This window comes from Takifugu flavidus, chromosome 2 (genome assembly GCF_003711565.1).
Source record: "Takifugu flavidus isolate HTHZ2018 chromosome 2, ASM371156v2, whole genome shotgun sequence".
Classification (NCBI taxonomy): Eukaryota; Metazoa; Chordata; class Actinopteri; order Tetraodontiformes; family Tetraodontidae; genus Takifugu; species Takifugu flavidus.
Window position 1 is genome coordinate 8,023,305 of NC_079521.1, and position 21,358 is coordinate 8,044,662.

General features: G+C 43.4%; 1 protein-coding gene across 1 annotated transcript in view; it reads right to left on the reverse strand.

Moving 5' to 3' along the window:
- Positions 1-2,851: 2,851 nt before the first annotated feature.
- hcn4 (hyperpolarization activated cyclic nucleotide-gated potassium channel 4) overlaps positions 2,852-21,358 on the reverse strand; it is a 52,118-nt gene continuing 33,611 nt past the window's right edge. Inside the window, exons 5-8 of the mRNA XM_057025453.1 lie at positions 21,004-21,150; positions 20,662-20,902; positions 11,537-11,701; positions 2,852-9,885 (exon numbers count right to left, since the gene is read on the reverse strand). Of these exons, the coding sequence (XP_056881433.1) occupies positions 7,601-9,885; positions 11,537-11,701; positions 20,662-20,902; positions 21,004-21,150 (2,838 nt within the window). The 3' untranslated portion in view covers positions 2,852-7,600. The remainder of the gene's footprint in view (positions 9,886-11,536; positions 11,702-20,661; positions 20,903-21,003; positions 21,151-21,358) is intronic.

Below are 21,358 nucleotides of genomic sequence, written 5' to 3' on the forward strand. Positions count from 1 at the left end.
GATTATCCCCGTGGCAGTGAGTAATGAAGAAAGATCCCGACGCTGTAATTAAGCCTCTCTCCATTCATCCAGTTGGTCATTCGTTCCGGGCTCCACTTTAAGCTCCATTTGCTATATTTCCATCATCAGTTTAATTTATTGACTCATTATTATTACAACCAATAAGAAAATAATGGAAAAGAAAGATGCTGTATTTGAAAACACGGCGAGCGTTCCGGGTCCAGGCCAGTTGACATCAACATGTACCTTCTGATTTATGAGTTGTGGTACACTGCCCTGTTTCCTTTCTCTCAGTTCAAAGGATGAGCCTGGGAGGAAAATGATGGGCTAATATGATCAGCAGTGGCTGCCGGCCTGGCTGCGGGTGTGTGGCGTGGATTCTGTCCAACACAGTTAACCCACGCTTAGCAAAACGCGTGAGGGCTTCGACGTCTACGAGGTGGAGGCTGAGGGGGAGGGGGAGGGGGAGGTCTGTTCCTCCATCAAGTCTCACTGGAGAGGAGGAGGAGGAGGAAGGGAAGCGGAGAGGGATGCTGTTGCAGGGATCACCTGTCACGGAGGATTATAATTGCTAAAAATCAGGAAATGGTATTTTCCTCTCTTTCAAATGAGTTCCTCTGGGTTTCTTTTTATCGTATTATTTTTAGAGGACAGAGCGCTTTTATGAAATATGCAGCAATCACCCACTGATCTACATACTCTTACACGCTAGTATATTGAAATAGGTTGTGTGTTTGCTGAAAAGAAAACGACATCAGCTTACTGTCTGGCATTTTACTCAGAAGTATAAGACCAGCCCCCCCCAAAAAAAACAATTCGAGCATCGTACTCTCATGCCAGCAAAGCAGGGTTCATATTTTAAAATAGCAGATCCAGCATTTAGAAATAATCTCTGTCAAGTCAATCAAATAAATGACCTTTAAGCATTTTGGGAGTGTTGCAAGACCTTTGAATCAGGCAGCTATGGACGCCACATCCAGCTTTCCAGGAGGGAGGATTGGCCGAGCTTCCAAACGGACATATGAGAGAGGCCGCTAACAGATGGCAGGGTTACAAGTTGAGCTGTCGGTCCTTGTGTTGATATATTACACTGCAAACCCTGAGAAACACCAAAAAGTGACCATGACACAAAATCTAAAGCCTCATTGATGTAGTTAGGGTCTAACCAGGAGGTCATGTGGAGGTCAGCGAGTACATTATGTGTAGCAATTACAGCTGTCAAGACAACACTCTAATTTACACTAATACATTACAGAGCCCATAATCCGGTGGGAAAAAAACAGCTTTCGGTTCCCTTTCCTCCTTCTGGTAGCTTCAATGGTTGAATTTCTGTGACCCTGCAAAAATTTCAATTTTTTTTGCATCCTCCTTGGAAGGTTAGCACATTAGTCAATACTAAAAAATAGATATAATTGACATAAAGTCTTAGATTTATTGATGGTATCATTTTGGCATGTTACTTAACCTCATACTTTCATCCTATCTTTTATAGCATTAGCATCCGCTACCTCTGAGCAGGGCACAAATGGTCATTTCTGACCAGGGTTTGTCAGCAAGAGAGAGAAGGAGCGTGTTGGTAGAGCTAAAAAGGTAGAATGGGGACATCAGGTTAGCAACCTGTGGCCATCTTTCTGATGTCATCCATGCGTATGCTTTCACAAACTAAATCCCAGGAGGCACATATGCAGAGCCAACACACGCACAAAAAAGAAAAATTTTCAGCCAAGCACGTCAAAAGCCAGAGCATCCCAAACTTGGCATTTGGACAATATTATGCGAACAAACTGGCAGATGTCAGAAGGCTTTGACGGCAGGGTTTTAGGGGGGGGCGCTAATACGGATGTGCTGTAGTTACTGTGTGTTTTTGAGTGCTCTGAGCTCTGTGCTGCCAAAAACATATAAGCCAGGTCTGCAGACATGAAATAAAACAATGTTTCAAAACAGTGCAGCAGAAATTGAGCAGACCTGTAAATCACGAACACAGCAGCGACTGTTACATCGTAGTGATTGAAGATTAATGGTTTTTTTCCCCATGTCAATATGATACATTCAAATCTTCTACCGCCAACACTTACCAGCACCAACCAGAGTGGTTCCCATGAAAAAAAAAGAAAAACTGAGACACATTGAGAGTGCGTATGGCGCATTGACAGCTCTTTAACCATGAGATCTGCAGGGTGATGGTGGGATTAATTACTGCTGAGATTGACCCAAGGAAAACCGGAGCAGATTAACATCGATGCTGCATAGGACGGCATCAGGGTTGGTCGTCCTTCTTCAGTGTCCAAGAGACAGCCACCTCAATCACAAGGATGCCGCTGTGACACCACTGATCTGGACCGGGGGGCACATGCAGCAGCAGCAGTCCCGGACCTTTTTTTTTTTTTTTACGCTGTCCTGAGATGCAGATCAGCAAGCCAGCACCTCTCTTCTCTCAGCAGGCAGGCATCAGAGAAGGAGAATAATGTGTAATTACAATAGACAATCTAAAACAAAGCCCTTCACTTTCAATGAGCTCCACTTGGAGGGGAAGGGAAGGTTACCTCAAGGGGGAATTCTAATGAAGCAGATGGCTGAGTGCTCACAGGGGCCAACACTGCCTGTCCTCCTTTTTGCAGTCTGCCAACATTTCCAGCATTCTAAGGAGTTTCACCTGTCTCTTCACCGCTCTGTGTGTGGAGTGTGTGGGGGAACCATTCTGCCCATCAACCCGCTATAGAGGAAGCGATCAAGTAGCTGCACTCAGCTGACCTGTCGCCTCCAGAAGTGTCCCGTTTGCACTCCGCCATTTGCAACTTTGTGAAGCGCAATTAAGCATATGAGCAAAGAGAACAAACACTGCAGGCAGGTGTCCTGTATGTTTAATTCTATATTTTATTTCATCCAGTACGTGTGCTTATTGACAATGTAGTTTTTTTTGCCTTCCCCCATTCGTCACACACGCCACAAGCCACGACTCATGTGGGTCTGTCAGTGGTTGTCGAGTGGTTCGGTGTATTGTCCCGTGGGTACACATCCAGCCATACCTGTGCAGTTCCCTTATTGCTTTTCCCCCACCCCTCCCCCCTCCGCATTTCCTGTGTTCAATGCAGAAAAAATAGATATCCGTTGATCAATAGCAAAGTGGTCAAAATACTGTCCTCACCAAAAGGTTGTGAGTCCTCAGAAGAAGAGTTGAACCGGTCGTTGCCTCCGCGGAACATAAAGGTTGAGCCTTCAGGTAGAAAGTCAATAATAAAAAAACAAACAAAACAGGTGCTGCTTCTGTAACACCTTAAAGGTTACACACAGAGGTCACATGATGCAAATGACAACGTTTTCCTCAAAAGTCATGATCATGCTGGGAACTCTGTATATACACACAACTTGGTGAGCAGTGCTTAACATCCTGGTATGGACATGACATCACTTACTAAGAGAGTCAAAAATGATGACAGAAATATAAAGAGGTCCTAGGCAAATATATAAATCTATAACAGTAACAACCTCATGGACATTACAGTTAGTTCCATCATTCAAGCATCAGGTTGGACAGTGTTACAGTACATCCTTTCATAAATAAATGATTATTATGACACTGTTTTGCTTTTCTTTTCAATGCACAACTCATCTTTTGAAATGTAGTATGGACATGATCCGCCCTCACACACACACCCACACCCAGACTCAAGCACACTCTAATCCAGTGAAGAATAAGCCTCGCCTTTGGAGATAGCATTTGATTAACTTCAATCCAGTAGAGAAGATGATTCAATCCTATCATCATGTTATTACATATTTCTTTAAAATGGCATCTGTCGGGGAAAAAACTACCGTCGGCCAGCTGCACAGTGCCGTTACCCTAAAGGTGATACGGACTCGGAGTAAACTCACATGCTCTCGGCAGTTCCTCTCCTGGTAAACTGGGTCACATCCTGGTTATAGCCAGATTAGACAGCAGTTCACTTAGTGGTCAAAATAACATTACTCTTGTGTTATTCCATCTCACTGAAGCATCAGCAAAAGAGGTCAGCTGTGTTAGATGCTACAGTAAACAGAACTTTTCAGCACATGAGGCGATCGTCATGTCATAGCAATTAACTTTGAGATACCGAACACCCGAATGTACAAGGATAATTGACCATTTGTTGATGGTTAGGGGCATTTTTCCTCATGAATGGTTAATGAGGATCTTGGGAAAAACACCTTTATCTCCCAGGGAAAATTGCAGGTTTGATTCCACCATGGCTTCACCTAATCCTCAATCACAGCAAATGATTTCATTAGCGTGCGCCACTGATTCAGTATTGCTCGCATTCATGAACGAATATAAGCCAAACGAAGCGAGAGGTTGGCTAAGAGTAGACACCAATGATGGAAGCACACCTACTGGAATCTGAGACTGCATCCTTACAGAACCACCAGTGGAAACTGGGAAAGGTGCAGGCCAATGTAGCACACACCCATGATTAATGACATGGCTGTACCGTCAGGACAAAATGTCAGTGTTGAATGTTTTTTTCTTTGCAGTGCGAAGCTAAAAGTCCGTTGATGGAATTTCTCTTAAAAAAATCTATTACATTTCCACCAAAAACGGTCATGAATCGTCTTTATTTAGGTTATCTTTGCATAAAAAGTTGGCTAGGATGAAACACACGGGACTTGGTAAAAGACGCACCCTTAGTAGGAAAACATCAAGAGTCAAATAGTTCCATGGTTAAAACCTTGAAGGAACATTCATGACTGACACTGATCAATAGAAATGCAACAGAGAAGGGACAAACACATTGACTCTGTATTTACGGAGACATACACACACCTTACAAGGAAGACACAATAGGAAACAGGCACACATTGCTAGCAACATGGCTACACTCCAAGCCTTTTTCCTTTCCATCCAATCAATACTGCAATGAAAAACATCCACTAGCACTCAGGAACAATTGCGAGGTAGCAGGCGACATGTTGAAAGAAAGACACATGGACCCTGTCAGCATAAGTACCCATGGGGTGTCTTTCTGTCTGCTCCTGTGTCTGCTGCTGACTTCATCATTCAGATGCTCTCTCTCTCTTCCACACACACATACACACCTTTGTGTCAGCAATGGGCTACAAGCTGTTCTCCAACTCTGGGCATTTAGAAGGTCAGATTGACAGAAGAAATAAAAGGAACGGTGTAATTTTTGGAACACTCCTTTGTGAAAAGGATTCTGTCTCCAGTACCCATGTTGTCCATGTACCCATACACCTGTGTGCACTGGAGTCTGGATAGATTAGGTGTGACATTGTATGTAGCTTAGGGATATTGCTATTGGGAGAAGTGCACCTAATGGAGGAGCCAATAAACAAGTTCTCCAACCTCGACAGTCAAGTGTAGCTTATAAAAATAGACCCTTTTATCTACATTTGCAAAATACTAGTCTTTGTCATTGTTTGTGGATCTTGTTGGTGTATAATATTTATCTTACTGTATGTATTCTTACTACACTTTAACTATGAAAGTATAGTTTAAATAGCACATTTTAATACAATTTGAACAATCTGAATAATATGACGTTATCCAGAATGCACGATGAATGCTACCACTCGCAAAACACTACTCTCGTTGATAAGGTTGCCGTCTCACTACAGATACTGTTGGTGCGATTGTAAACCAGTCAAAATGGAACCAGTTTCACAGCTATTTTTGTGTTGTAAGATATTTGTACTAATTTTGGACCAAAAACAACATATTTTCTTTGTGTATGTGTATCGAGGCGCAGTCTTATGTAAGGCTATACCTTATTATAGGGCTTCTGGGAACGGTAATGAGGGGAGGACATGGTACCGGAGCACCACTGTGTGCAAGTCTACGATAGTCTGTGAGGGTCAAGGGATTAGAGACATGTCTTGTTAAATTAGGCTGCGGCGGCTGAGTGCTGTGACTGAGTTAGGGACTCAGCTGTCTGAGTGGTACCTGCATCTGTCTTCCTGATGAGCTATAGACAGTCATGTTGTACGATATCATGCACTATTCCTCTGGGAGATAATCGACACGTTTCTCGCTTTCATTTCCGTGTAGGGAACTTTTACAAAGCCCGCTAATGCTAAATATGCAACAATGTATATTTTAGACCAATTGCCATCTTAATCTTTCTCCATGAAAATGTTCAGGGTATGTGTAAAATGAAGGATACAGTGGTATGCGCTACTTCTGTTTTGTTATGGGTGCTTGTTTGGATAAAGGACCTGGCAGAAATATTCACTTTAAAGAGAAAATAAACCTGACACACAATCAATGACCTTGTAGTTATGAAAGAATCTCTTGACCCCTTGGGGCACCATACTTTCAGCGCATATAAATAGGCTACAGCACTGTGACAGCAGATGTGCATACATTCAACACCTCAAACACCCAGGCCTTCAACAAAGAAACACCTCTACATTAACTGTACACAGCAGCTATGACAGTTGAATTACAAAAATTATCTGGCATATTTTTACTTCCAGCATTTGTCAGGTATTTCAGCATCTGTACTCTGCATGCTACGCCTTCAATATTCATGAAAGAACAGGGTTTTGATTTATTCTCAACGGCATTATTGCTACACAATGCAATACAGAATCTGCGGTGAATGGAAGTCCTAGGTTTTTTGTGTAGAAGGCAAATATCCTTTTAAACAGTCCAAGGTCAAGCCTTGCTTTGCATTCTGCTGTTCCACTGAGTCACGCACAATTTCTCACAACACTCACACTTTAACAGTTCCACACAGTCAGGAAGAAAAAGAAAGCCGGATTTCTATACAATAGCGCATGGGCTTGGAAGACAACGTGAGCTTGTTTGAACATGGTGGAGGACTGTGCAGACAGCTAGTCCCTCTCATACTGTTATGTCTCAATATTGTGATGGAGGGTAACTCGCTGATCCCCTCTCCCCCTGCTTCATATAACAGTATTATTAAGATAAATTGGTATAAAATAAGGGTTGACGGGCCAAGAGGAGGTGAATGATTACCTCACTGGAAAAGCCTTTTTGGTTTCCTAAAATCTCTTCTCCATCCCTCAGCAGAAGCCTATACAGAGAATAAATAAGTACAATCTAATAGATACATTTAAGGATCAACAATATGAGATCTTGTATGAGTCCGTAAAGAGACAGTGACTGCCTGTTTTCAAATATTATTTGGCTAAAAATGTAGATTTCTTTTTTGAAACACACAAAAAGCATTTTACATGCAGGTATTAGTGCATAGTTTCCTGCTAAAAAAAGAGTATTTATTATAGCTGAATTGTCTTTCTAATCATCACCAGATGAATTTGGCATAGGTAGAAAAACAAACAAAATGACTGTTCTTTAAATGGAGATTTTTTTTTCACACCCTCCCACTGGGTTGATTAACTTAGTTAACTATATTTCTATCTGGAACAGTTTTCCAATAAAAAAGAAGACAAAGCGTAAAACATATCAAATACTCTAGAGCTCAGACATACCTGGTCAATGTCATTTAAATCACGGTAAATTTAAGATATAGATAAAATCAGAGGTGGAACACAGTGAAGTCTGAATAAATAAAGAAAGTAATGCCACACATGGAGATAATCTGTTTCAGTTTGGAGGAGCAGGGGAGGGTGTGATTAAACTTCACAAATTAGAAGGTAACTTAGAGCGGACAGTTTGTGTTTCTAGGTCTGTTGAGTACGCAGAGGAGCCTCTCTGTAGAGGCAAGGCCGGTGAGACTCTAGGGGATTGAGTTTGCTGACGGTGCCCTGGAGATGTTTGGATCGGAGGAGTCATACGTCCTGGCATCGGGCTACAAGGTTTGGGTACAAGAGTGGGTGATGAGAAGGGTGAGGGGTAATATCCAGTTTCCACTGAAGAGCAAGGTGCATGGTGACCTAATGCTTGAACCACCTCCTGGGGTAGTGATGGGTGTGAGCTGGATAAAAGCTTTAGGTCCTCAGAAAAGCGGCCCAGAGGTGAATCTCTCCCTGTTTTTGGTGACTGGCTGGGGAGCTGTGAAGGAAAAGAAGAATGAGGCATTGGCAGGGAGCTGTTGGATCCTGTGATACTGGGGGGATCGCTGTAGTGGAAAGTCCTGCCTGCCACTGGACTTTGAATAGTAGGGCTGGGTGCCACAGGGGTAAGGCAGGGTGAGGCGTTTGTTGATCCATACTGGGCCAAAGAAGCCAGTGCAGACCTCTCGATGGACATTTGGTGAGGCAGAATTCCGGATGACAGGCCTGTCAGGTTAAAATGGCTGAGCGAAGAAGGGGAGCCTTCAGCAGGCTGCTGGCTATGAAATCTTCTACGAGTTGATGGTGATCCTTGTGGAGGGGAATGTAGGAGGCTTAAGTCACCTGTAGTCCTGCCTCCCCCAGCAAACTGTTGCAAAGGAGAGACTTGTGGAGGTTTAGCAGATGGCTGGCAATGGGGCACCTGACTGGGCGCAAAGCTGGATGAGCTTGTAAATATAGGACTTTGACAACGTGAAGAAGTAACATGTCCAGTGGTAACTCCACTAGAACTCGCTCCCCCCACACATGTAGAAAGTCCTATATGGCTCCCCCCTGCTGCTCTGCTGGGATGTCCTAAAGGTACCCCTCCCCCATAGCTACTTGACCCTACACTCATATGGCTAACTAATGTCCCTACAGAAGCTCTTCCAAATGGTCCTCCAGAAGTCAATCCCACAGAATCTCCCAAAACACTTCCATGTGATTCCCCAGTGCTCCCTATTGTCATTCCTCTTGAAAGCACACCTTTTGATCTACCTGAAGCTCTTCCTAAAGACCCTTCGGCGGTCACCGCTGCCAGTGTCTCTCCAGAGGATCCTACTGATCCCCCAGAGGATGTCCCAGTCGATCCTCTATTGGTGCCTTGCAATGATCTGGCGACATCTCCTATCGGTCCACAGGTAGCCAACCCTGATGCACCTGATGCCCCACATCCTAATCTCCCAAATGCAGCACCCATTAATCCTTCAGATATTCTTCCTATTGATTCACCTGAGATCTCTCCAACTGACCCACGACTGCCTATTCCCATACCAAAGTGACTTCCAGGATTTAAATCTGCTGTTCCAATTGTAAAGTCATCCCCAGCCCAAGAGGTGTCCCCTCCAGTGGCTCCTTCCACAGCATCTCCAACTGCTCCACCTGAAGACCACCCTGTGGTGCCAAAAACTCCACCAGCCCCTCCACTTAATCCTGAACCTGTGCTTCCACCTGCAGATCCTTGATGGAAAAGGTTTGAAAGGGGGGGTGTCTCAGAGCGAAAAGGCTGTTGATGTTTCGGCTGTGGGTGTAGCTGGGCTGTGCTAGAAAAGGGGGAGTCAGAAGAGGAAAATTGTTCAAATGGAAAAGCTGAAAGCCCTCCTCCACCCAACCCAGAATTGGATGTATTCGGTTGCTGCTGGTCTTCACTACTAGAGCCCTGTTTGCTAGAACCAGTAATCAATGTACCAGATGGCATGTGCTGGGCCCGGAAAGAAGCTAACAATGGCATATCTACACCGGTATGTAATTTAGATGGAGTGCTAGCTGGAGAGTCCCCAGCAGACCCTGGGGCTGGTGATGGAGCAAAAGTGTGCAACTTTTTCATTCGGCTGGAGGGGTCCTTTAGGGACCCCAAAACCGAAACAGGAGGCCTGAAGAGAGTGTGTGGAAGATGCGGATGGTGTGTCAGTGCAATGGCTACGGAGGTGGTTGCAGCGGCTGCCTGTAGAGGGGCCTGGATCAGAGGCGCCCAGATGACCGGGGTAGGTGATGGTGGTGTTTGGGGTGGGACATTTTGCATTAAGTGGGCACAGTGGGCCATGTCTCGATCATGCTGTACAATCTGCTGGATGATCTCATTTTCCTGGTAGTTCAGTACACCAGAACTGAGGTCGTGCTGGACTTTGTGTTGCAGGATAGAGTTTTTCTTGCCTGAGAAACCACATAGACACACACAGACACACATGGACAGACCCACAAAAAGAGACGATTGGGAGAGAAGAGATAAGCAGAGAATTAGCAGAGCAAGAGTAAGTCACCTCCCTAGAATGACACTGTGCCAGTTACATCCTGGATAAGAAAGATGTCACTTTTATTTTTTTCAACACAATATATTATTACCGGTATATAACATATTGATATTCGAGTAATATATTGAATGAAAAATGTGATTGAAATTATGGCAGAGAAGAAAATATGATGTAGGGGGAAACAACCTCAAAGAAAAGGTTTTTGAGAGAGTAGAGACATAGCTATCTATAGACTATATAGGAGCTCTGAATACACAATAGCATGATGAGTGTAGATGGTATATGGTTGACCTGAATGTGATTCAATAGGGACCATAAAGTAAAAACTGCACAACCAATATTTGCCTGGAATAGAGTGTGGGCTAAACTGAGCTTTTGGGTCAAAAGGCCATTCAACAAACAGCCCTAATTTGGTGTAATATGTTCTTCTGGTTGAAGATTATCTCAAGAATTGAATTCTGATATCAGGAGAAAAAAATACCAAACTGTTCAACAATATCTGAGCAGCAACCAATTAAATGACCCAAGGAAAGACGTCATAATGCTCTAAGTCGCTTCTACAATTACAACATGGACTCTGAAACGACTGCGAGCTTTGCACAAGGTCAAAGAGTGAGAATCATGTTGCCCTGACAGACATAACTGCTGACCTTACCCCTGAAAGGAGTATGTTCAACTCACAAAAGCCATTAGTCATTGTTTAATGTTGCACCATCGGTGACATGGTTAATTCACAAAAGTGCCATTTTCAATTTAATGCTCAGAAAAGGCTATAAAATTAGCCTTGTGAAGGCAATTAGCCTAGAACTGCTCGTACCCTGTTCTGTTACGAATGGATGCAGATTCCTGGAGTTGCTGCGTGTTGATCCACGTTGACCCAAGTGAGCCTTGGTCACTTGCAAATCCCAAATCAGATTGTCATGACAGCAAATAATCTGAGGACTGTTTCTATTTCAGTGAATTTATAACAGGAAAGAAAAAAAGAAGGGGGGGGGGCTGCCAGAGAAAATCCAATGGGAACATTGCTATCAGCCTACCACATCTTTTAAAGCGCCCATTTTCTATGGAGATCCCTAAAGCAATTTCTCTATCTTCCCTTCTAAACATGGCTGAGGATAAAACAGAGCATGGAGTGATGGCTGAGTGGTGATGGCTGAGGCGTGCCATTCACTGTGAATTTTTCATCTGCTTGAACTGAACTGAGGAAATGTGATGATATGGGGGGAAATATTAATTGTGTGCACAGACGATAAAATGGAGGCATTTTGAAACCCTTCATCTGGTAGCAGAATGTAATTTCCCTCAGTCTCTTTCGGCTGTAATGTTTTATCTGGGAGCTTTTGGTTACACATGAAATATCTGTTTACCCTCTCATTATCAGTGCATGCATGTCCACGAGTTAATAAAAGCAGAAGTACAACTGGACTACAGTGATTCTCTTAAAGTCTCATTAATGTAGTCAACATATCAATGTGCTGGCTAAGTAAAATAGTTGCAACCCCCACCAAATATTAAAGTAGGACTTTGGTCTCGCTAGGCAACTGCTTTCTTACCGATGCGGTCCAGCCTGTCCAAAGCCACAGTTTCAAAGGCCCGTCTCATCATTGGATACTCTTCCAGCACCTCATTAAAGTTGTCTACAGACAGAGAGTAGAGACGACAGTATGTGTCCGCGCGAACGCTGGCCGTCCTTCTGCCTCGCGTCAGCAAACAAATCTCTGCAAGATAAAACGGGATAAATAATAAGAAAATCATTCATTGTTCTAGAGACAGATTTCTCCAAATCTTTACAACACAAAGTAAACACGCCCTGGTCAACGCAATGTGCGAAGTACAGAGTTTTTACAAATGTAATCTTTCCACTTTATTACCAAAGGTTTTGCAAGTCCTTGTAAACACTCCACTTCTGTTAGCAAATATAAACAGCTGCTATATAATAACTTGCTTTTTGTTATAACACATTTTCTAAAAAACAAAAAAAAGGTTTAAGTAATTAGCAGAAGATTTTAAGAGAGCATATACAGGTTGAAACACACACATGTGCGCGTTGTAAGTGTACACTCAAGTGTGTTAGAATGTACTATATTTGTGCTTGTGCAAGTATGTCAGTGTTTTATTCATGAGAGTAAAGCAGTATAACATACGGTACCATATACCCTCATCTCTGGTAAAAACACACAGCATATGTTCTGTATATACAAGAATGTCATTTGATCATATAGTACACATTTATACAACTTTAAAGTGATTCAATCTGGTCATTTTAACATTTTGCGTTGAGCTCCAGCTGGAATATCTGATATTATGCATGTAGTTTATATGACTATAAACGTATCTCATTAAAGAATTCCTAGGCCTTTAATCAAATAAAGGAGAAAGATGAAGGAGCCTACATTTACAAAAAGACTGATGGGGGTTACTGGTGGACTAAGTCAATCCTTCCTGCACATCACAGTGGGAGTTGGCTTTTCAGACAACCTTCTTTTTTCAGCAACACTTCCCTGTGACTCCCTGGGAATCTTAAGACATTCCCAGGCCAAATGGAATATATAATCCACGGTACATGTTTTTGAACTTCCACAGGATTTCTTTTCAAAGGGAACTACCCCTTAAGATTTCCTGTCCAGAGTTTCCAAGCCCCTCAACTTTCCTCTAAAGCCAAGCCCAGTCATCCTCCTGAAGAAACTCATTAGAGCTGCCTGCATGTGTGATCTCATTCTTTCAGTCATCACCCAAAACTCCCTGTGAATTGCCACCATAATATAGTTCAGGGGTATATATGTATGCATGAACCAGAAAGATGTGTTATGGCACCTGTTTGGTTCCCTTCATGGAGACACTTTGAGCATCTCCTGTACATGTATGGGCCTTGAATGGGGAAAACCATCACATAGAACTGGCCAGACATAAGAAAAAACCTCCAGAGCCCATGAGGTGACAACAAATGGTAAATGTCAAATATTTGGTGTAGTAGAGTCAGTTGAATCTTCTCCAGGAGTTAAGCAACCAAATGAAATTATCAATGAGCAATCCAGTGCACAAGAATCTGATTGTGGATGGATGGCGATCACTGGGTTACCGCTACATTGTAGCAGGACGATACGGTGTAGTTGTGCGGGTCACCACTGAATTAAAAGAGAAAGTACTGAAATAGAAACATTTCTGGTGTTGAATACTCTGTCAAGAGAGAGAATATAAGCAATGTTGCTTGCAAGTAATGATTCTTGATCAAACTGTCATTGTATTGCATTGCCTTAGCCTCCTCATCGTGTTTAGAAGCCTAGCAGAAGGGGTTGGAGGAAGGATAGAACGAAATGTAAAGCCTAACAAGCTGATCCTGTTGGCAGCGGTCTACGCGTGATAAGCACCTGATATTCAATTTGTAAACAATGTGAATGATTTGCTAGGGAAAGGCCAAAATGGTCTCATCAAATAAAAAATGAGGGTTTTATAAGGGTTTGAGAGACTTTGACACCAGGTGCGGTTTCCTCACTGTGGGCAGGCAGATGACACTAAATGCTTTCACTGTTGACCTCACTGAAACACAACTGCACAATTTCACCATTCCCCTGGTACCAAATTATCCTCCATAACAGGAAAACAACACAGACACTGTGATCAACACAATTCCACCTGAAGTACAGAGTTTCCAAATGTGCGTGACAGTCGCAGTTGACAAACAGAGACCGGTGCTGGAAAATCCTTTCATGTTAAGATAAAACATTATTTAAAAAAACACCTCTGAATTACCATGGAGCAGACCGTGGTACGCTCCACGCACCGTGACTGCGTTGATGTGCATTTGAATGAGCGGGACTTGAAATTTCTCTGGTCACTGAGTGCAAATTAACTACTCAGCTGCGTGAATGTGTTTAAAGCAGAGCTGCGGGAAAAGGTAACAGAAGGTGTAATTTGACAGTAATGTGCACTTTTGATGAAGCGTAACAACACTGAGCTAACGACATTGTGTGCATGTGTAAATATACCATAGATAGATGATGGATGGATGGATGTTACTGGTGCGTTCGCGCGCGTGTGTGTGTGTGTGTGTGGGGGGGGAGGGGGGGGGGATCAGCAGGCCATGTGTGAGTTTGCACACATGCTTGTGGCCTGTACATGTGCACTAAAAGGGCAGCCCTGCTCTAGATGTGCTGGGAGTCCATTTCCCAGAGCACTGCTCTGGTAATCCCCTCTGGAGAGGAGCATCACAGCTGTGTATTAAATCCTCTTGTGCAGTAGCTTTCTGGATGAAGCCAGCCCTGCCAAGACGAGGCAGCGAGCTGCAGCGAGCTCTCTGGCCTCAGCTCACTGTCTTTGCAGAGCAGCAAGTGAAGCCCAGACACTAAGCGTTGCCATCAGAACTACAAGTATCATTGACAAAAGAGGAAGGAGGGGGGAATCCATGGCATGGTTTCAGTTTCATACAACTCGCTTTGAGCTAAACAATAAGAGATTAGCAGGGAACTCTACATGCAGACGGCAGCTCTGGAGCTGTTCACGATCCAGAATACTGTATCAGAAACTCACATTAGAGGCTACATTAAATGTGGTGCCAAAATGGTGGGTAGCTGAATGTGGATTTATGGTATGTAAATATACTGTAGCTGATACTGGATTTTACACATAACTGTAAAGAAAGAAAAGAAAGAAAGAAAAAATCTACTTTAATCTGAATGTACAGTGGTGCATTTATCTAAAATACATTTATTCCATTGATACTTCATTACAATTTTGCTGCTCTTTACACTAAATTATTTAATTAATTGAATATCTGCTTACCTTACATTTAAACGTAACCAATAATGTGTGTAATATTGACAATAATAGTAGTAGTAGCAGCATCACTAGTGGTAGTAATAGTGGTAGTATGATGATTATGTACAGTTCTGCCCAAATTTAATGTATACATCTGTGAATATGTAAAAAGGAGCTGCTATTTCAAGATGACAGTGAGAGGTCAAGGGTCACTTAGCTAATTTATTAAAAATTTTCGAATGAGTTTCCTCTAGAAATTTCCAAGAAATGTGTCCACATTTGCATGTAAATGGTTTAATTAATACCAGTTGAGAAGTGCTTTAAAGATAGCTGCATTCTAAACATACGTGTGTGTCAAGGTAGCAAAGACCAGTTAACTTAGTATTGTATAAGTATTTACTGTTGCAGTTTTGCCTTCTGAAGTTTTATAAAAGGCCTTTGAAGGTATCAAACCAGGCAGCAACTCGACAGCCAAAACCATGGAGGCTACTGAAGACCATTAAACCACTTTCAAGAAACTTGATGGGAGATAAGCAGAGACGGACCCTCAAACCGTGCTGCAGATCAACACAAAGGACAAACTAAGGACGGTTTAATTAAGATGAGCTTCAGGACTGTTGCTCTCGAGCTTCTAAATGTTTCACTCCAACTGCTTACTCACATCTCCTTCAACTCATCGGCATTCCTGCATGAAATCAGACACCAGTCTTCTTTATGTTCCTCATTTACAACCAGAGGATTTACATTTTGATTAGTAAAGCATCAAGAATAAAATGGCACAAGGTTACTGATTTATTATAAGACGGCTGAATAACTTATAAGGTGTTAATTTGCAAAACTAAAGCAGATAAACATCTTTTATATCACATGTTTAGTGTGAGCCTGTCAGTATTTTCAGACTGAGAAAAGGCCCACTGATGTACACAAATGTAGTCTGTAAAAATGTAGCTTATTTGGAGACATGTGCTGTATGTATTAGAATAAAGTTGTGTTGGGCGTGTCACTGTTTGCCCTGCCCCTCCCCCTCTGCTCAGACCACACCCCCTTTCTCAACATGCTCACCTGCTCCACTTGCCCTCAGCCATGCCCCCCCCCCAATCGGTTTGCAACTGCTTTCATGCTGACATGCCAATCGAGCCAGTAGCTTCAGTCCGGCGACTCTTTGCCAGTTTGTATTTGAGTTTCTGTCGAGCCTCCAGTATTTGCTTCCATCCAGCTTCCCTGGTATGGACTTGGTTTGCCTTTGCACTGTGTCTGCCCTGACAAATGCCACTCTTCTGCTCCTGACTATGAGATTTTTTTCCATGATTCCAACCTGTTCTTGCTCAAGGTCCAGATTCTCACCCAGCTCACACCTGAATCACTGCTCACTTGTTGGGCCAGTTGATCATTTTTGGACTGCAACGTGTTCCTGGGGTTCACACCTCAATTATCTGCCAAACCCACCTTGGTTTGGATCTCTGTTACCATCATTGTTTACTGTGTGACTGTTGAGCCGTGTAAACTGAGCCCTGGTTCATTTGTGCTGCTATCGGGTGACTTTGTATGAAATAGTCCCTAAATGTCTTGTGGTGATTCTATTAAGATAGCCAGTACTTTTTTTTTTTTTTTTTTTTACATTTGCCTTAAATTTGTGCAACTTGTGAATACTGTCTTCATATTTTGGTGAAAAAGCACCCTTTAACAGAGCAAAGTCTGCAAGAGAGGCTGCAACTTTGCTCTGACTGTGACTTTTTTTAAATTTACGCACTTAAGTGACAAAGCGCTCATCAAAAATGAAAGATGTCAATTAAAATTGAATGTTGCTCAGGGAAAGGAGACTATGACATCATGCGCCACGACCTTGGTGAAAACACACATGTGCTGTTGTGTTGGATGTAACAGCCCACGTGTCCCGAGCTTTTACTGGAGAGACGCTCCCCCTCGAGTCCTTACGCCCGCTCTCACAGCTCTTAGACATACAGGGCCAAGCCGCTCTTTACACATTCGTGACCGGCAACTCTATAGAGGAACTGAGTGACGTCATCTGTGGGTTTTTGCCGTCCTATATCGGAATTTGCATTGCTGCCTTCTTCTTTAACCCAAATTCGTTGCACTATTTAATTATACAGGCTATGAATAAATGCGCATGTTAATAAAAAAAAAAACTTTGTGTGTATTTTGTGCCCCAACAAAAATCTAAATGCGAATAAGGCATATAATAATTCCTCTTATGCATTTTTGTACCGCTGTTGTCTTAAACTCAAGCAAAATGCAGCAAAATGTCAGATCATGCTATCCTGACCCAGCAATAGTATGTTATGTCAACCGTATGAACTATTTAGGTGAATACATTAAACACTACCTCATATGAAGGCACCATAATAGGTCATGATGTTCCCTCAGTGTGAGAAACCAGCTGGTTTCACACCATCACAGACAGGGCTGCGAGGGAAAATTCCATTTTGCAGGACTGTGTGCAGCTTAGTTTGATGTCGACTAAATCGAGAAAATGAACAAGCATTTAAAGTGCAGATATGCGTGTACTTTTTCATTGTTGCTACTATCTGAGGCCTAGGTCATGAAGATCAATAGCTTATTAAACCTGTTCCTGCCAGTAGGCACCCAAAAGAACACCGATGATTAAAAAAGCAATATTTTCAGAGGTAATATCAAATCAGTAGAAATAATTTCACTGTGATTTGCCCAAGTGATTTCGTACCCTTCACAACAATATCACACCTAAATGCAATTATAATGCGCATAATGAATTTGGATTAAAGCTTCATCTGGGGCCTGGCTGGTCCTCCAAAAATGCTCTGTTTTTAGAAATATACAACAGTGTCCAAAGATTTTTTTACCATTTCAGTAAAAAGTGTACACACACACACACACACACCTGAGACAATGCAAATTCTGGCCTTTAGAGTTTGATTCTCCTTTTCCACATCTGCATTTCGTTTTGTGGACGCACTCGTCATCCTCTCAAAAGTATGCAAGGATATGAACTAATGCGTATGAGCAGGACTGCTTGGTCTGTGATAAAGTATCTGTGTCCTGCAGCCTGGTCTGGCAAAACTCACCTGGATCCTGAGTTTTGCTGTCAACTCTTATCTTCCTCCCCAACACAGCCCCCAGTCTACAAAGCCGACATTCCCTAACTCTTGAAATATCCATTTTGGACTCCCTGATTCCCCATGACAAGCTCTGCTTACTTCCTCACAGTATTAGCATAGCGTGGTAAACACCTCCCATTTGGCCGGCATGCAAACATAGGATATCTGATGCATGCCAGTGCTTTGCTGATGTCACATTCACAGCTGCTCAACTGTCCAATTGCAGGCAGCATTTATAGCTCAGGTGAGCTATAAACTGAGCAGCATAATTCTATTTAAGACGCTTACTGCTTTATAATAATACATGGGAAAAGATAACAGTCACGGAAATGGATGCAGATTTATATCCAGCTTCACTGCACGATACAGAAAGTATGATTAGCACAATCTGACTTAGAATTTGCTGAGAAATGTATATCAACATGCTAGCTCATCTGTTGTTTGGCTGACAGGATGTGACTGTTTGCACCAGAAACTCCTCAAACAATCAATTCGAGGAGAGAACAGAGCGGAATTTGCAAGAAACTGGGAGGGACTAAGAGTGGCACAGCAGCTCCTTTCATTTTCACTTGAAGACATCGCATGTCGGGATGGAAACTGGCAAGCATTAGCATCCCATCAGAGTTTTGGAGAGGACTTAGTTATCATGACATGAAAATGAGCACGGGGACAAATCCAGTTGGGAATTTTACCCAACATTATCACAAATATACAAGAATTCATTCAAAGACAAATATGAAACAAGACATTCAGGCTGGGCCAAACATGTATAGTGAGTGAATGGAAGCTGCAACGTGAATGTTTTACACGTGAAGGACGGGATTTTAGCTGCCCAACTGGGACTGAGAGGACTACGGATTACAGTAATAGAAATTGAATAAAGCTGACACAGGAGAAAGTGGATTGTGCAGTCACCATCTCCAGCGCCTCTCTTACCCAGAAGACAACAACAGGCCCCTCTCTTTAAGGTAGAATGAAACCATCTTAAGAGCGCGATCAGAGGCAGCTTTTGATAAGCACCTCTGGCTGATACGCAAGCCCACCACAAGGTCACTGGGCTCCACTCCAAACAAGAGGCAGATGCAGCTTCCACTGGCAACACACCAACTACTGCAGGATGAACAAAGGATGAACTGTGGCAACACAAAAACCTTCTCTGTCTGGGCACCGATGGGGCAACGGAGGTGCTCTTTGGAGAAGTGTGTCCACTGAGCTACGAGGAAAGACAGAGTCAAGTGGAGGTGGGGGTGGTGGAGGGTTTTCTTGCCGAGCCCAGAGCATCCAGCGAGCGGACTTGGCAGTGATCCATGTGTCCCTTGGCGTTAGCGCTGCAGTCACATTACATTTCCCCTCTCCAGTGGATTGCCGTGTGCCCAGTCGACACTCCCATCCAGCACACGTCGTGTCCATTTTAGACTTCAGGTTTCCCAGCTCGAATCAATCCAAAGCTAACAAACTGGAGCACCCTGCTCAGTTCATACAAGTGCAAATAATTTAGCTTGTCAACTAATTAGCAAATTACACAGCGCTAAACTGTGGCAAGAATGGCGAAGAGCATCCTGCTGTCCTTCCGTACACTGGAGACAAAACTGGAAAGTCAGCATGGGCGATTCATTCTGATAATTTGCCCAATATAGAGGTCAAAAAATCCCGAGTGATGAAGTGTTCCCATCACTTAATGCATTCCTTAGGCGTTTCACTTCCTGCCCGCTGAACGTGACTATCAGACTGAGCTCCACATATGCTGCATACTTTACATGCTGATCTTGCACCAATTAATTTCATGAATGACTAAGCCGTGTTTGGTGACATACTCCCAGTGGCTTTAGGCCTACCTGACTGGCTCCCATCCTCAGCCTTGTGAGGAGTGGCCAGTGATGATGCCAGCAACAGTCAGAGTGCAATCAAATCCAAGCTTTTTGCTTATAATGTGTAAAAAAACAAAACAAAAAAAAAACGACATTCGAGACGTAAACGAGCCAGAAACAATGAGGAGGAAGATCGCCGGAGCCAATCTATAAGGTCGCTGGCCGCTCCGGACGCTGAGCGAACACGTTGGGACAACATTTAAACTGCAAGGCCCCAGAGAGAACCGGGGCCACAACGTCTAATGTTGATTAGTTTTGGCGTGTCTAGCGATAGATTGCCTGCCATCTTTTCATTATTTCTTTTGGAACCCCCCCCCCCCCCGGCGCCCTGGAGAGAGGGCACGGAAATAGACTTGAGCAGGCGAGGCATAATTAAACTTCCACTGCCGGGTCATGTGCTGTTAAATGCTTTGCCACAATTTCTCATTACTTAACAGTGTGGTCTAAACGATACACTGTCACTGGGCAAATTAATTGCTATTTAGTGAGGGCAGTTTGAGAGCATTGTCTCCTATACTGTGTCGCAGGCTCAGTGGGACGATGGGAGGACTGCATGATAAGAACCATAACATAAGTAAACTACATCATCAACGCTGGCTTCTTGCCTTTATATGCGGTGCAATTTCGCAGCTGTCTCACCCCTGACCCCTCAATGCTCAGTTCTTAATTTTGTGCTACAGCAACCACTATTTTCGTCACAGATTTCCTGTACATTTAACGGCATGCCTGACAAATGAAAAGCCCTGCAGGATTTTATAGGAGGTGACAAACTCTGCAGAACACAGCATCGCATGACCACGGCGACGAAACAGCCTCATGCCACAGCGAATCAAAATTCAAATCCGGGCTGACCTCTTTAGGTGCTAAAGGACAGCGGTATTAATATTAAAGCGGTGCAGAAATGTGTGTTTATGTGACCTTTTGGGTTTGTCGTCCGGGTGCAGCAGCCGCCCATCTTACCTCCAAAGTATGAGCCGTCTGAAAGCTTAGTCTCTTTGTTGCCTTTGGTTAAAACGCTGACAACCCCGTGCTGGATGAAGTACATCTTCTTGCCGATCGTGCCCTCTCTGATGATGTAATCCCCCGGTTGAAACACTTCAAACCTCAGCTTGGTGAGCATGGAGGTGACAAAGTTCGGATCAGCGTTGGCGAACAAAGGCATGGACGCCACCAGCTTCCGACAGTTAAAATTGATGATTTCCTGTGGGAGGGTGACAACCGTCACACCCGTTAGAATAACAGCGGGGAAACGATCTGTGGGTTTTATTCTAAATGAATAAGAGATGGGACCGCGGATCCTACCTCTCGGAGTGGTTCGTTCAGCTCTCCCAGGATGCTCTCCTCGTCGAACATCTTTCCCTGGTAACGGTGCTCGTAGTAGTCGTGGATCCTCTGCCTCATGTCCGCCGGCAGCTTGTGAAAGGACATGTACTGCTCCACCTGTTTGTACTGCGGGGACACAGAGACGCACAACAATGAGGTTAGTCTCAGGCCATAAACCTGGAGACTGATACACAACCAGAGGGAGCAGCGGGAGCTGAGGTCAGACTCCCGACAACACGGAGATACTGTATGAACAGGCGACTCGTTTTTTTTTTTTTTCTTCACATTACTCTGATCTAAGTCTAATCACGAATTCACACAGCTCTTCATTATG